Source organism: Somniosus microcephalus, chromosome 6 (assembly GCF_052327205.1).
Source record: "Somniosus microcephalus isolate GS21.2 chromosome 6, FLI_Smic_1.0, whole genome shotgun sequence".
In the NCBI taxonomy this organism is placed as follows: domain Eukaryota; kingdom Metazoa; phylum Chordata; class Chondrichthyes; order Squaliformes; family Somniosidae; genus Somniosus; species Somniosus microcephalus.
In genome coordinates, this window is record NC_140992.1 from 94,633,867 (window position 1) to 94,651,414 (window position 17,548).

Consider the following 17,548-nt stretch of genomic DNA (forward strand, 5'->3'; position numbering starts at 1 on the left):
CCAGCAGGTAAGTTTGGCAAATGTAATTTTAAGTTTCCCTGCAGGAGTGCTCCTCCAGGCCTCACTAAGAAGCCTTGAGCCTCTCTGCCCTAGGCTACCACCAGCAGCCCCCCTCCCCGATTGGGGCCAATGCCCCTCCCCCACGCTTCGGGCTCACGTGCACTGTACCCATTCACCTTTAAAATCAGGGCCACTTATTCCAATTCTCTCCTGGCCAGCCTCCCATCCTTCACATTCCAGCTAATCCAAAACTCTGCTGCCTGTATTCTATCCTCCATCAAGTCCTACTATCCCATCACTCCGATCCTCATTGACCTACATTGGCTCCTCAAATTTTAAAGAGCCTCACCCTATCTTTGTAACCTCTTCCAGCCCTCTAAACTCCCCCTGCACCCCAAACTTCCCATTCCTTTGAATCTGGTCTCATGTATCCCTCTTCAGTCATGCTTTCAGCCACCTAAGGCCCATGCCCATGCATATGGTTACTGTCATTCCTATGTGCACATATGGGAATGGGAAAATTGGCCCCTCAATTTTATTTTGGCGGTTAAATATAATCAGAACCTTAAATACAAACCCTGATTTTTGTTTTAATGTATCCAGATTGAGGGTGGGTGCAGGCATTGCATGTTGCGTATTGCTTCCTTGAAAGAATTCAAAATGATGGGAGGTTGAAGGAAATTGGGGTTGGTGTGTGGGAAGCCGAAATATTGCTTCACAGGCTATGAGCAAATGGATACCCCATCACGCTGAAATTAGATAAATCAGTTGTACAGCTTCTCTCCATCATACAGATCATGGAAAATAGAAATTGACAAATGATAATACTATAAAAATATGTATTTTTAAACTTCCTTACCTGTAATACCTTTCGACTCACTTATCAGAAAACACACAATGAGGCATGGTGGAGGCATATTAATTTGTGGAATGGTAACTGCTCACCTTGAGCCATGTATTGTAAGAAATGGAGACTCTACAGCATTGCATGTATACAGAATGGCAAGTAAAAATGGCATGGATAACAGGAAGTTTTCTTAAAGGGACAGGCTAGCCTATATAAATCATCTATGCCAAAGTTCTGTTATTTCAGAATTTTATCTGGATTGGACCAAAACAGATAGAACCAGATTTCTTATTTGGTTTGGAACTCATTCCCACCCACTGTACCCTCCTTTAGTAACAGTGCTATTAGTTGCCATGGTAATGAAGATGAATTCATGCCTGGTTACTGACAATATTTCAATAGCTGTTTCTGAAATCTCTCTTCATTTCATTTGAGGTGAACTAACTACAGCACAGATGCCCTTGGAGTAAAATATTCAGGGACACCACTGGATTATAAATATAATATTTCATTTCTTTCCATTTGCTAAGAGTACCCGGTATGGATTCAGCAGGAATAACACAGGAAAGAGGAGCATCAGCGTGAAGGGATGAGAGCGAGCAGTAAAAGCACTGTGAAACAGATTGGTGCAGTGAAAATGGATGATGCTCCCGGTAATAATAGGGAACTTGATCTCACTCAACATGACACTGACGATTCAGAGCGAGAAGGAAAGAAGCACATACCCATCCGCAGGAATTCTTTGTTTTACCGATCTATGAGGAGGAAACGACATACCAAGGGTCAGTCTGAATCAGCACCAAGACAAACAGACAGTAAGTTCCTCAGATGTACAATCATAATCAGTGGCATGCACAGGGTCACAGAATAGTCACGGCACTTCACTGTATAAAAACAATATTTAATGGATTCCATGTCTTCACAGCCAGTAACCAAACTGTTGTTTTTTTATTTTTTTCCCCTCAATTTTCTCCCCTTCTCTCCTGACTTATGTTGGGATGAGGATCCATGGGCACCAGCTTGCCGTCTGCCACCTTCTCCAATTGTCCATTCTTCACATGTGAGCCTAGACAGTGAGTGTCAGCAGACTACTCGATCATGGAGGACATTCCAAGGCTATGAGGATCTTGAACCTGTTCTCACTTGACACCCACATGGATACAGGTTTCTTTGACTGGCAATCAGGGGTGGGAATCCTCCCCAGCTTAAGGGCAGTGTGGCCAATTGTAGCACTCAACTACTGCCCCAGCTGAGATCATCTAACTTTACACAGACCGAGGACCAAACCTGGGATCTTCCTGGTCGGTGCTACACAGGATGGTGCCTTTGCCAATGGCGCAATTGGTGGAGTTCTGACCTAATAATTAAAACACTAATGAGCATCATGCAGTCAGGCCACTCGTTATGAAACAAATTGTACCACACTGTTAGCCATCAGTCCATTTCTTGCTGTTCATATTGTTAAAGAAGCAGTCTCTTGGTAATTGGTGAGGGATAATAACAGAACAGAACAACCACCATTTTTTGTTGTTGTGGTGAAGTCGCATGCAAGTGACATGATAACATTCTTGTGATGCAAGTATGCACTGTGAAGGGATTTATGCCATTGCATTGCAACGTTTGGTAGACATAGAAAAAGGTTTGGCAAATATTTTTTTCATAAACACGGTGCCCCTTAAGACCTCGCCTCTGGAATAATCAATTATCTAAAGTGCTCTTGCTCACAGTGAAATACTGTAAGTGCATAGAGCCATCAATCAGTTTGTCCAGGCAACACCTCCAAAGCTTTTCATTCAGAATACAGAACCAGACTCAACCTGCTGCTCAGGTAAGATGATGGATTTAACAGAGTTTCTGTTTGCTCATGTTAGTAGTGTTACATATAAAAATGATTCCTTGTTTTCCTGCTTGTGGCATTTAAAACAATTCAGCTCTTAAGCTTGATTTTTTTTTTCAAAGTCATTCAGAAATTGGAAGTCCGATAGCTGATATGAAAAATTTTACAATACAGCAAAAATAATTTTTCAAAAGCTGCAGTATAAATATAGTTTATCAGTGCATTTAAGATAATATACAGAATAATAATAGATCGGAGGAAGTTATACAGATGTGGCCGTGTAAATAGCAATCAAATTTCATGGGCATCAGTGGCTCTCCAGCACTGCCTCACTCAAGTGGCCATTCTACATTTGCGAGTGTGTCAACAGGCAATTCATCCACAGGATGCATCACAGCCATGTGAACCCTATCCACGCACATGCACTTTAAAAAAGGGGCACTGGATAGCATCATGAGCGTGAACTGTAGCTGGTTTCATTCTCTTGTCTAGTTTGGGTCAGCTACAGCTGAGGTCAGCTCAGCTCACAGAGCACAGATCAACTAACTCAACAGAGACCAATCCTGGGATCTCTCTGGTCTGTAACAGAGTCACAACACATGGTGCACTTACCTACTGAGAGCTAACTCATTCATTTAGTAATTACAGTAAATGTGATTTGTCTCATTTAGAAAATATTTGTCATGGTCAAACCCAGTGTGTTATACAGGATTGGATTGACAGCTTCCGCAAGGCTTATAGATCACTCTTGAAACAGTGCAAACCCATTTTATTTTACAGTTTTAAACATGCACAAAATCACTGGATCCCAAGATTGGGTTATTGCTTCTAACTCTGCCAAGGCTCTCTTTTTTCAACTAGCAAATCTCCCATGGCATTGCACATAGTTAATCAAGAGTGCAGTAGGGTTAATGTTAGTGGGAAAGTGATTGATGAAAAGATGTACTGCATATGTAGATTTGTTTAAATGTAGTACTTATACATAATGATTAAATAATAAAACTCAATTAGAGATTTAAATAGGGATAACTCATTCATTTAAATGGTAAATATAAATGAGTAAGTAGTGTAAGTTTAAAATGCAGTAAACAGTAATATGTTGGAGAGGATCCCACAATACTGTAGGTGGGTAAATTCAAAATGGTGAAATACAAAGGAGTCTATGCGAGTAAAAAAGCTGAATAATGGGGAGCGAGGACCGCAGGAAGCAATGGACAACTGCAGAATACAGCGACAAAATATTTTAATGATAAGTTTTTTGCAATTTTTGATCGTGAATTCAAGATTCACTCAATCTGTTCTTTTATCTGTACACTTTTGTTGGCTATGGGACTAATCATGGGTTTGAGCCCTGAAGGCTGTGAAATTTCTATAAACTGGAATAAATTTTGAGAATAGTTATAATGTTTGATTATGGTTAAGAATGTCTAAGAAAGATGACTGAGGAGAGTGACAAAGTGTGATAGAACATATGACAGTTATTCAGTTACTTCCATTAATTTAACAATTAAAAAAAGGAGATGAAGAGAGTCTTATCAGACAAAAACTCTAAAGTACGAAGTCCAAGCACCGGTTATGTGTTACTAGTCTGTCAGTAACTTCTCTACTATTAAGTGCAATATCCTGGTGAACATTTAGAAGCGCAAGCCCAACTAATTGGTTTTTACTGGGTGAATTGTAAACCTAACTGAAGAGGAACTCCCATTGTTCCTGTGTTCTATCAGTGATCTAAAGCACGTTCTTTCAAAAGAAGGAGTGGCCCTATAAAAAATGTCATAAAAATTTTGGTGGATGTTTGATTATCCTGACACCATCCCCCACCTACACCATTGGAGGAGTTGAACGTCTTTAGATATTTCGAGTTGCAATAACCTAATAAAGATTTCTTTTATAGGTTTCACTGCAGCAATAAATTGAAGAAAGGATGTTGAGAACTTTTATTAAAGCAGTTTTCAACACCTTATTTTTCAAATAGCACTGATTTTAGGTGAAAGGATTGGTGTATAGTATACTCTCCCTCAATAGTGCAGATGTTGTGTAGAATTGGAGCAATAAATGTTCATTTTAGTTGTGTTCAGTGACTGATGATAAATTGACAGGGATGTTTCAATCCTTTATATGTATATATACAGGGAGCAAAGAAATTTCATATCTCCATGACTCACCAGAAATGAAATTAAATTTGAGGCTGATTGGTTATCCCTGCAGAAAGCTGGAGGTGGACTTAAGTTGTGAGGAATGTGATAATAATAGGAATGTAGTCTGAGCCCCTGCAAATGAATAATCTTTACATCATTAGTATGGAGATATGAAAATTGGAAAGGTATTTCTACAGCACACATTTGGCAAAGGGGAGATATATTTCAAAAAGAGATATTCTCTCACAGCAGTAAAAGATGATTTCAGTGAGATTCAATCTGAAGAATGTTTTTTCTTCCTCTCTCCTCTTTTCTCACCACTTATTTTCCCTCCCACCTCACCTTAAAGCATTGGTTCCTTGCTGGGATACAATTCCGTGTATGCCAGTCACCATCCAGTTTTTTGCTCATGTGCCCATTATTAATATGTAAGCCTTGACAGTGAGTGTCAGGAGGCTATTTGACCATGGGGATGCAATGTAGTTAGACCCAGTCCTGTCTTTACCTAACATTCACACATGGGCAAGGGCGGTAAGTATTGGGATGTTTGTACCTTTCTGTAAATAATAGAGAATCTATATTTACTATATTGTTCCTAACAAAGGGAATCTTTTTCAGATACCGTTGTGGATATATGGTGAACAGGCATTTGTTCATGGGAGTGTGGCGCCTATATGACAGCATGTAGATTAATGACAGATTTATACAATATCAGAATCTTTATTAATTATCTATGGTTACAAATTGGATTGTGAGACAGAAATTTACTTGCAAAAGTTATGTCTCGAAATGCTGAGGTCAGGAGTCTGCCGTATGCAAAAAAATTAATATTATCTTCAGCTCCAATTAGTGAAAGATCAATCTATTCAAACAACAATTAAATGAAAGACTAAACTTATGCAGATTAAAAGACTCAGCTGCAGAATATGGAAAGATGAGGTAAACATGAGAAAATTTTTACAAAGATGGATATGAGAATCAAACAGGCTGGAAAAGTATCTGACTGTTGTAAGAGATCAGAAATGGAAAAAACAAGAGCATGTTTTGTACCAACACTGACATATAATATTGAGAACAAAAAGCAAGATACGAACTGCTGAGTGCTTCCAGCATTTTCTGATACTGAGACCAGAGCTTTGGAAATGCCTAGAAAAAAAAAATACAAGGAGCAACAGAAATGAGGGTTACTAAAAACCACACTAGAAAGATGAAATCAATATGTACTAAGAGCATGAGGATGAACTGCTATGGAATTGTGAGTATGATGGGGATGTCAGAGCAAGCTTCAATAGAATGGACATGCATGCATGATATTGAGCAGCAGAATGAAGTAAAGAGGGCTGGAACGGGAGGCAGAATTAGATCTGAGGAAATGACAGAACTGGTATAAGAATAGAAGTGTTTGGACGTAGTTAATTAGGAAGCTTCTGCAGAATTTACTGAGCTTCTGAAATGGGATTATACTGTGTATCACAAGAAGCCTGAGAGATAATGATTTGAATATTCATTTTAGAATGTAAAAGTTAAAGCATTGGTTGTGATACAAATTAAGGTTTGATTCTTTGTTTATCAAATTAGCATTTTATCACATTTTGGTGGCTTTCGGATATTATATTTACAATCTGAGCTACCTTAAAGGTGACCTTCATAAAGAATTTAACATTCCTTCATTATTATTAGATCGATGATAATATATCACACGACTGTTTATATAGTGTACAGCATATGAAGTTGCACTGTACATGTATTGCACAAGATCATATTGGAGCAGTCACACAGTTGTTGAGAAGACTGAACATGATTTGTATGGTAGACATTGCTACTGGCTTGCCCTATTCTCAAATATCAGCTTCTCTTCTATTGTAGGTATAAAAATGTACCCTGTTTACAGCATGTGTGTACAGGAATTGATATTAATATATCTATGAGCTTGTCAGCACCAGCAGTTACAGAATGAACACCTTGAACAATGCTGAAGAGATAGAGTTAATTCAGAATTTTGGATTCTAGTGCAGCTTTTGTGAGTTTGAATTTTGAGGTCACTAAACTGAAGTTTAAAGTTTCATTAGCTGGCAGGAAATTGGTTTCATTTCTTCATGTGTCAGTGCATAGAATGGTGCTTTTTGTCACCATTGCGACCAATAATGAACAAAAGAATCAAATTTAACTGTAGGTGTGTCTATGAGGTTGAAATCAGAAAGGGGCACTAGATAACACACTCGTAAAGTGTTATGACAATTTCAAGCTACCTTTTAAACTAATTTGAGAGACTCAACATTTTAATTTAACAAAAACCTTGTTTTTAATATCCATTGGAAGTACATATTTGTCCATTGCTTATTTTCTGGTGGAACCTAGCCAGTGTAAATATATTACAAAGTTCTTGAAACAGTCCAAATCTATCCCATTGTAAATATAAAATAATACTTTTCAACCAAACTGTTTTTTTTTGTCACAGTACAAAGAATGTAGACTCCTAATGGGATTGAAACTGCATTTATAACATTATAGGAAATTAGTTATACGCTTTTAAGTCCTGTGTTGTTGTATGGTAACCTGTGTAATAAATTATATATATTGAACTTTTTGGGGGGGGTTTATTCGGTTAGATAGCTACAAGACCATGAGGAATGATGGCCTGCAGGAAAAACCAATTGATCTAGGACATGCTCCCAAGCCTTCTGATTCATTGCCTTGCTGGAAAATTCCCACTGCCACACAACAGCACTCGCAGAGATCTCCACTATTGAGCAACAACCTTAGGTAAGAACAGGGGTAAACACGGTGAAAGTGCAGTCAGTGTAGCACAAAATGCAAACCATTGGACAATATAAAGCAGTATCGGAAATGTGTGCGATGTACTTTTGACATGTTTTATCAAAATGTTTCGACTGATTCTGGTTTACCAACAAGTCTTCCGACATAAGAGTCCCAATTTTAACTTAGGATGGGTTTCAGGCAGGCAACGGCAAACCGTCCTGATCTCGGCAGCGTGAGTTGTCAGTTGCCCACCTAAAACTGGCTGAAAACGGGCGGGAGCGGAAAATCAGGAGGCCACTGTCAGGGAACTGAAGGAATAGTCCCCATGCACTCGGGTAAGTCAGGAGAAGGGGGTTTTGGGAGGCCCTCGCGATTGTGGGGGAAGCCTAAACTTTCCTTGTGGGGCCTGGAGGAGCAGTGAATGACTGACAACAACTTCAGGATTTCCGTGTTTATCTGAGCATGCGTTAAATTCTGAAGTTACGGTCAGTTTCAATGGGGTAATGACGGCGAACGCTGACAGCCTGCCGTCATTACCACCGCAAAATCCGGGCCATTGAGACAAAGCAAAATACTGCGGATGTTGGAAATCTGAACTAAAAGCAGAAAATGCTGGAAACACTCAGCCGGTCAGGCAGCATCTGTGGAGAGAGAAACAGAGTTAACGGGCAGGATTTTCATTGGGCCTTGGAGGCGTGTGGGGAGTTAAAGTCCTGAAATCGGGGGTCCCGACCCCATCCAGCCCCCAACCTGCCTCCATGCCAGTTTCAAAGGAGGTGGGTACCCGCCCCGCACTGGGACCCGCCTCCCTGAGGCAGGAAGGGGATTAGTGCCAATTAACTGCCTGTTAACAGGCAGTTTTTACCCTAATCCCTATTTTTAACGTTGAAGTGTGGGATTCCCGACGGCTCCAAACCACGCCAAGTTAGAGGAGGCGGACCACCGGGATGAAGGACTTGGAGGGGTCGAGATGTCCGGTGTTCAGGTGAGCGATGTGTGCATGAGTGCAAAGGTAAGTGTGTTTGGTGTGTGTAAAGTGTTTAAAGAAGTTTTACATACCTTTACTTACCTTTACAGCCTTCCTTCCTTCAGGTCTCTGGAGTCCCTCATCTCACCGGCACAGAAAGCAGAATGGCTGCGAGCTGTCAAAAATTGCAGCATTCAGCTTTCTGTTCTGGGGAGATCTCTAAATCAACCTGAGAGGAAGGAATTAACTTAGAATACAGATTGTCAGTGTTTGACAGCTTCAAACAGCTGTGAAATGCTGATATTTCATCTGTCAAAAGGTCTTGACAGATGAAGTATCAATCTGTGATGTCACCTATTGCCGGGTGGCCCTTAATTGGCCTGCTGAGCCCGCTGGGCGCATGGGTTGGCTAGAACTCGATGGAGGCAGGACTACAACCCTGAAGGTTGTAGTCCCGCCTCCTACCCGCCTCCTCAATGAAAATCCAGCCCAAAGTTTCAGGCCGATGACCTTTCATTGTTGATTTTACATCTCATTGACCTTACTTCTCTAACCTTTGCCAGTTCTGATGAAAGGTCAATGACCTGAAATGTTAACTCTGTTTCTCGCTCCACAGATGCTGCCTGACCTGCTGAGTATTTCCAGCATTTTCTGTTTTTAGAATAAAACATTGAGATGTCAGCAGCAATTGCCATTCCAGATAAAAGCTCAATTTCTCCATTAGCTCCAAACTGGAGGCAGATTCTTTAATTGGAATTCTTTTTGTCAGTTTGAAGCTTGCTAAGGCCAGTTAAAACCTATTTGTTGGATTACTGAGTCCACTGGTACTGTCCTCCACTGAATTCCACTTAAATACTCCAGCTGTTCTTTGTCCTACTTTGAACAGAAGTAAAAAAATAACAGAATGCAGCAAAAACGGAGTTTCTGCTTTTTAGCTTCCAGCTCTGGATTCCAGGCCTACATGTCATAGTCTTTTGTTTCAATTTTGACTGACTCCCCTATTGTTGATTTTACTCTCTGAGGAAATGGAAAGGTGGGGCCTCTGACTCCTTCCTCATTAAGGAATTCAGCCACTTCTCCAAACAGTATATCCTCAGCACATACCTCATGCTGGACTCACATGAATAGAATTATCATCACAATAATAAATGTGGTTGTTTTATTGTTGAATTGCTTAATGTCCCCAGTAGTTTTAGACAATGGTAAGGATTGTTGGCTCATTAACACATCAGTACCTTGTCTCAGTGCTGCAGCTTGTGGTCCTCTTTTAAAACCTGTGCAAATTAACTTTGTTTTAATATACAACACTTAAATATAACTCATTCCAAAATCCCCTCCATGAAGGAAAAAAAATCAAAAAATCCCAAAATGTGACACGTCTATTAACTACAGTGCTGTTTTCTTTCCTTTATCCAACTTCCTATCCATGCTGCCACATTCCTTTTAAATAATGTGCCTTCATTTTAGCAACAAGCACCTGATCTGCAGGACCATGAGCACAAACTGGCCTATGGCTCTTGAAGTGACCGCAGCCCTGAAATGTCACGCTGCAAAGGTCCTTTCACGCTGCCATAGAGATTAAAACAGATGCTTTTATGGAGCGTGAACACCGGCAAAGACCAGTTGGGCCAAATGGCCTGTTTCTGTGCTGTGAATTCTCTGTAATTCTGTGTAACTGGAGTGCACTGATACATCCAAAAGGTCACCAACGCTCAGCTAAGCCATGTATCCCTTTGTCTGCACTTTAGCACCAAACTGCAATAACAGAAGTCCTAGTTGCAAGCCTTGCTTGATATAGATAGTTTTCTCAGGGTGTGAAGCATCATTGATTGTACATCTGAGCCTTGCTGTAAAAAAGTAGAAAAAGATATTACTCTGTCATTGTAGAGAAAGTGTTTGATATCAGTCTAATGTCAGGTATCATGTGACAGTTTAATATTCAAGATATGTTCCAATGAGATGGCAACACTGATGGCAGAGGGTGTATCTGCAGACACTGCAGCCTGGTAGCTGCTGGATGAAATAGGCCTGTTGTCAATGTGCACAAACAATCCAGAACACCATAGATCAGTCACAGCACTGGCCTGGGATGTTTTTGCTCTTCCTTGCAAGGGTTCTGAGCAATGCAATCCAGCTCTCAGAACTCTGCAGCTCAGGAGTACTAATGGTGACATCCTGGAAACTGGTTTGTAAACCAGATGACAGGGGCTCAGGCAGTACTTGGACTAACATCATCAGGGACCTACCTCTATGGCTGCTTGAGTTCCTGTGTTCCCCCTGTTGTGTCGGTACCTTTCTACCTAGACACAATTTAGGACTCAGAACCCAGAGATTCAAACATGAAGTGCTTTATTGGAAGGAAAGGAAGTTCTGGCAAGTTCCAAACAAAGAGAGCTAAACTTAACCGAGAGAATACCAAACCATTTATCTCCTGTGACAGCGCCACCACAGGTGGGAGGAGAACACACAATAGAACACACAATACATAACATTTCCTCCTCTCTTAAATGGAAGGTCCACATTATTCCTCAATAGGTAAGTCACTTTCAATACACTCAACTAACCTAGGGTAGAGGTAGACTGCCTCAAACCCTGACTTTACCCTGGGGTTTATTCCGCCCCAGTCTTGTGGGTAAGTCACTAAGCCTACAGATCCAAGCGTCTTGGAGGCCGCCGCTCTCTGACAGGATACCGGCGGTCATCGCTGGCTTCCACAGCAGTAGGCATTGACACAGGCCTGGATGGAGAAGGTGCCTGTGTCAGTTGAAAGTCAGGAGTTTGCACAGGTGGAACAGTCTCTTTGACTTCCTGTGTTGGAGAAGAGCACTGTGGCAAAGGATGCTGGTTTGCGGTATCATTCGGAAACAGTTCAGGCCAACCAGCTGTTGGAGCCTCTGTGGCTGTCTCTGCTCCTAGCAACAGTTGATCTGTGTGTCTTCTCCAGACGACGTCCTCAGCAGTCTCAACCGTGTAAGACACAGGGCCCGTCTGCGCGATCACCGTAGCAGGAACCCATTTCGGTCCAGTGTTGTAGTTTCGAGCTAGGACGTGCTCTCCCGGATGAAACCGTCTCTCCTTGGCTCTTTTCTCTCTCTTTTCAACTTGAGCTTGTTGTTGACGATGGACAACCTGCTCTGCCCTTGGAGGTTTGAGTAAGTCAAAACTTGTCCGCAACTGCCTCTTCATCATGAGCGAAGCGGGGGAAGTTTTGGTTGTGGCATGCGGCTCGTTCCTGTAGGACAACAGGAAGCTGTTCAGACGTTGGTGGATTGAGCCCTGACCTTGCGATGCCTTCAAGGCGTGCTTCAAAGTTTGCATGAACCTTTCTGCCTGGCCGTTAGTAGAGAGATGATAGGGCGCAGACCTGATGTGTTGGACACCATTCACATGCAGGAAGGTTGCAAACTCCTGTGATACAAATTGTGGCCCATTGTCACTTATGAGTTGTTCCGGTGAGCCATAACGGCTGAACATCTCACCAAGTTTCTCAATTGTTTTCTCTGCCGTGGTAGACCTCATCACAGCGACCTCCGGCCACTTGCTACGTGCGTCCACAACCACCATAAACATCTTCCCTTCGAAAGGACCGGCGAAGTCCACATGTACTTGCTGCCACACTTCTGCAGGCCAATCCCAGGGGTGTAGGGTTGCCAGCTGTGGAACATTCTGGACCCTTTGACATGGGGAACATGTTTTGGCTTTCTCCTCAATATTCCCATCGAGACCTGGCCACCAGAAGTAGCTTCTTGCCATTTCCTTCATCCGAACCATCCCACTGTGGCCTGTATGAAGTTGTTGCAGTATAGGTTCCCTCAGAGGTGGCGGAATGATGACACGGCGTCCCCAAAGAAGACAACATGCCTGGACGGAGAGCTCATTTCTTTTTGAAACGTAAGGTTTCAAACTAGGGGAATCTCCTATCGCTCTCCCTCGAATGACATCGTCCATTACCTCAGACAGGACTGGATCGTTGCGGGTGTACCTTCGCACCTGAACTGCAGTGACAGGTGCTCCCTCCACTTGTCTAAAGTAGAAGATGTCTATCTGACGAGGCTCTGGGGGAGTAACAGGCAAGGGTAGCCTCGAGAGACCGTCTGCGTTGCCGTGCAAGTCTGATTTGCGATATTTGATGTCGTATGTGTGTCCTGACAACAGTAAAGCCCACCTTTGCATCCTGCTTGCAGCGAGAGACGGAATTCCGATGTGGGGCCCGAAGATTGAAGTCAATGGACGGTGGTCTGTCAGGAGTGTGAACCTTTTCCCAAACAGGTACTGATGAAATTTTCGAATTCCAGAAACGATTCCCAAGGCCTCGCGCTCGATCTGCGCATAGTTACTCTCGGCCTTGTTCAAGGTGCGTGATGTGAAGGCGATAGGTTTCTCTTCACCCGAAGGCATGATGTGGGATATGACTGCTCCCACACCATATGGTGATGCATCACATGCTAGCTGCACGGGTAGCTTTGGGTCGAAGTGTGTCAGGACCTCCGAATTCAGCAATGCTTTCTTTGCTTGGGCGAAAGCTTCGTTGCACAGTTCAGTCCATTTCCATGTTTTGCCTTGACATAGCAACTGATGTAACGGCTTCAGCAATGTTGCTAAGTCTGAAATAAACTTCCCATAGTAGTTAAGTAGCCCCAGAAATGAACGTAACTGGCTCACATTCTGGGGTGCTGGGGCCTCCACGATCGCCTTGACCTTTGGCGGCGCCTTATGCAGGCCAGTAGCGTCAATCACATGCCCCAGGTACTCAACTGAAGACTGAAAGAATTCACATTTGTCTTTACGAACTCTGTGTCCGTACTCTTTCAGTCATTGTAGTGTTGCATCCAAGTTCAGAAGATGATCCTCCTCATTTGTCCCAGTGACAAGGATGTTGTCCAGGTAGTACTGGACTCCTGGCAGTCCACTCAAAATCTGATCCATTGCCCTTTGGAATAGAGCAGGGGCCGACGTAATTCCAAACGGAAGGCGGCAGTACCTGTATAGCCCCTTGTGTGTCACAATTGTCAGCAGCTCCTTTAATTTGTCATCGACATGCATTTGTAGATAAGCCTGGCATAAGTCTATTTTGCTGAACTTTTGCCCTCCGGCCAGGCCCGTAAAAAGATCATCAATGAGGGGAAGAGGGTACTGTTACACAGACAGCACCGGGTTAATAGTCACTTTAAAATCCCCGCAGATTCGAACAGATCCATCCTTTTTCAGGACAGGAACAATGGGTGTGGCCCATTTGCTCACGCTCACAGGCTCCAGGACTCCATTCTCGACTAAGGCCTCCAAGTTAGCCTCAACTTTTGGCCTAATTGCATAGGGTACAGGTCGGACTTTGTGAAACTTCGGCTTGCTGTCAGGTTTAATGTCCAGTCTCACGCTGATCTTTTTCATGCTCCCAAGTTCCCCATTGAAGAGTTCTGCATGTTTGTTTAACACTGCAGTCAGACCTGACTCCCCTTTTGACATCATGCGGACTGCAGGCCAGTCCAGCGTGATTTTCTCTAGCCACGCACGTCCCAGGAGCGATGGGTAATTTCCCTTTACCACATATAGTGGCAGTTTTGCAGTCTGTCCGTTCAATTTAACTGTCACCTCAATGACGCCTCTCATGGCCACAGGTTCGCCGGTATACGTCTTTAGCACAATGTTTGTTGGCTGAAGGGTAAGATGCTTTAGCATTTTGTTGTAGACAGTGTCTGAAACAAGGGACACAGCCGCGCCTGTGTCCACCTCCATCCGCACTGATTGTCCCTCCACCAGTGGTGACACCCAGTAGCCATTTGAACCACCTGCAACCGTCAGTATATGCACCTCTTCCTCCTCAGAGGTGTCGCTCCCCTCTGTTTTGCTTGTTCCATCATACTGCACTGAATGAACACTCTTTTTCCTCTCTTGTCCAAATACAGACATTTTGCTTCCATGCTTCCCAGCTCTGTCTGTTCTTTTTTTACCTCTACAGGCGCGTTCAATGTGACCCTTTTTGCCACAATTTCGGCATTCCAGCTCCGTACACCAGCAGTCATTAGCGTGATGGCCCGTTTTCCCACAACGGTAACATGTGCCGTTCCACGCACCTTTAGGCTCAGACGACACCTTGTGAACTCTCCCTGTTGAACTCAACTGGTGAGCCTCCTTTTCCGCCATCTCCACGGAGACACTAACTTCAATGGCCTTTTCAAGAGTAAGGTTGTCCTCAGTAAGAAGGTGCTTCAGTGTGGCTGCATTTTGCAGACCACACATAAGTCTGTCTCTAATGGTGTCATTCAGCACCTCCTTGAACTGGCAGTGTTCCGACAACCTTTTTAAAGCAGCAATAAACATCGTCACTGATTCCCCCTCCTCTTGATTCCGTTTGTGAAATCTAAATCTCTCAGCAATAACCAGAGGTTTTGGTGAAAAATGTGCTCCAAGAATTTCCACTAGTTGCTTATATGTTTTAGTTCCTGGCTTATCTGGCTGCACGAGGCTGCGAAGTAAATTGAAAGTCTTCGGCCCGATTACACTCAAAAAGGTAGGCACGACCTTTTCACTTGCCACTGCATTCGCCAATACAAAATAGTCAAAATGTTCCGTATATGCGCTCCATTGCTCCACATTTTCATCAAAATCACCGATGTTTCCTAATATAGTAGCCATCACACGTTTCAAATTAAATTTTCTGTTTACTCACTGCACCCGTAACGTACGCAGATTCATCCGCTCCTCGTTGCCACTTGTTGTGTCGGTAGCTTTCTACCTAGACACAATTTAGGACTCAGAACTCAGAGATTCAAACATGAAGTGCTTTATTGGAAGGAAAGGAAGTTCTGGAAAGTTCCGAACAAAGAGAGCTAAACTTAACCGAGAGAATACCCAACCATTTATCTCCTGTGACAGCGCCACCACAGGTGGGAGGAGAACACACAATAGAACACACAATACATAACACCCCCTACCTGAGATGCTCCACTAAAGAGTCAAAAATGACCATAACAGCTTCTTGCATTCTGATGACTTGTAGATGCAATGTGAACATAGAAACATAGAAGATAGGAGCAGGAGTAGGCCATTTGGCCCCTCGAGCCTGCTCCGCCATTCAATGAGATCATGGCTGATCATCCAAATTCAGTACCCTGTCCCTGCCTTCTCTCCATATCCCTTGATCCCTTTAGCCTTAAGAAATATATCTAACTCCTTCTTGAATATATTTAATGAATTGGCCTCTACTGCCTTCTGTGGTAGAGAATTCCACAGGTTCACCACTCTCTTGGTGAAGAAATTCCTCCTCATCTCTGTCCTAAATGGCTTACCCCTTATCCTTAGACTGTGACCCCTGGTTCTGGACTCCCCGGCCATCGGGAACATCCTTCCTGCATCTAGTCTGTCTAGTCCTGTTAGAATTTTATAAGTTTCAATGAGATCCCCTCTCATTCTTCTAAACTCCAGCGAGTATAAGCCCAATCGATCCAATCTCTCCTCATACGTCATTCCTGCCATCCCAGGTATCAGCCTGGTGAATCTTTGCTGCACTTCCTCCATGGCAAGAACATCCTTCCTCAGATAAGGTGACCAAAACTGCACACAATACTCAAGATGTGGTCTCACCAAGGCCCTGTACAACTGCAGCAAGACATCCTTGTTCCTGTACTCGAACCCTCTCGCTACGAAGGCCAACATACCATTTGCCTTCTTAACCGCCTGCTGCACCTGCATGCTTACCTTCAGCGACTGGTGCACAAGGACACCCAGGTCTTGTTGCACTTCCCCTTCTCCCAATCTATTGCCATTCAGATAATAATCTGCCTTCCTGCTTTTGACACCAAAGTGGATAACCTCGCATTTATCCATGTTATATTGCATCTGCCATGCTTCTGCCCAATCACCCAACCTGTCCAAATCACACTGGAGTTTCTCAGCTTCCTCCTCACAGCACACACGCCCACCCAGCTTTGTGTCATCTGCAAACTTGGAGATATTACATCTAGTTCCCTCGTCTAGATCATTAATATATATTGTGAATAGCTGGGGTCCAAGGACCGATCCCTGCGGTACCCCACTAGTCACTGCCTGCCACTCAGAAAAAGACCCATTTATTCCAACTCTTTGCTTTCTGTCTGCCAACCAGTTCTCTATCCAAGTCAATACCTTGCCCCCATCCCATGTGCCTTAACTTTACATGCTAATCTCTTATGCGGGATGTTGTGTCTCCTTGTGTTCTTATTACTATGTAATACAGACACTTTTAACTCATTTAGTTTACGACTTTCACTCAGTTGTATTCTTGCTTTTATGATGTTGCTGCCGCATGGTGCGGAGTGATACAAGATGTCCGACCTTGCACTGCCTTTCACAGTGTGCCACATAGCAATATAATACACTAACCAAAGTAGTTCCATATAACGATGTAACAAGTAGTTCCATTTAACGATGTAATAATATAAACGATGTAACATCCCTCTTTCTCTAAAAACTAAAACATGAAATTTAATTTGATTAAAAAAAATATTATATCTAAACAATTATGATCAAATACAAAGAATCGTGAGTTTTCTTTTCTTATTCGCGATATCGCTCAGGTGGTTGGATGTTGTCCCTCCATCTTGTGGATTTGGTGGTGACCACTCCCCTCTGCGGTGTTTTGGTGTGTTCCGCTCTTGTTGTTGTTGTTGCTGTCGCACTTGGAGTTGGAGTGTGCATGCTCATGGTTGTTTGATCTGTGGCGCTTGGTTCTGGCATTGTACTGCTTGTGGTAGCTGGTGTTGTCAATGTTGCTGATGTTGTCTGCTGCTTATCCAGTTCAGGTGAAGGTCTGATGTGGAGTCTGTTCCGTCTGTATTGGTTACCAGGTTCGGTCTCTACGAAGTAGGATCTTGGAGTATCAGCTTTTCCAATGACCTTGGCTGGATTCCAGGTTTTCAACATCGGGTCTTGCACATGCACTGATTGCCCATTCAGCAATTCTGGTAGCATCTTTGCATGTTTGTCATAATATTTGCTCCCTATGACTTGTGCTTCTGCCAGCT

At 43.0% G+C, this 17,548-nt stretch overlaps 1 protein-coding gene across 2 annotated transcripts in view; it reads left to right on the plus strand.

Annotated features, from left to right (window-relative positions):
- Positions 1-17,548, plus strand: part of ngef (neuronal guanine nucleotide exchange factor) — a 76,604-nt gene that overhangs the window by 2,456 nt on the left and 56,600 nt on the right. Inside the window, exons 2-3 of one of the 2 annotated variants that reach the window (XM_085990558.1) lie at positions 1,378-1,662; positions 7,432-7,585. In XM_085990558.1, coding sequence (XP_085846684.1) covers positions 1,437-1,662; positions 7,432-7,585 — 380 coding nt within the window. In that variant the 5' untranslated portion in view covers positions 1,378-1,436. Of the gene's footprint in view, positions 1-1,377; positions 1,663-7,431; positions 7,586-8,482; positions 8,568-17,548 lie in introns of those variants that run through there. The other variant, XM_085990560.1, reaches the window with a different exon arrangement.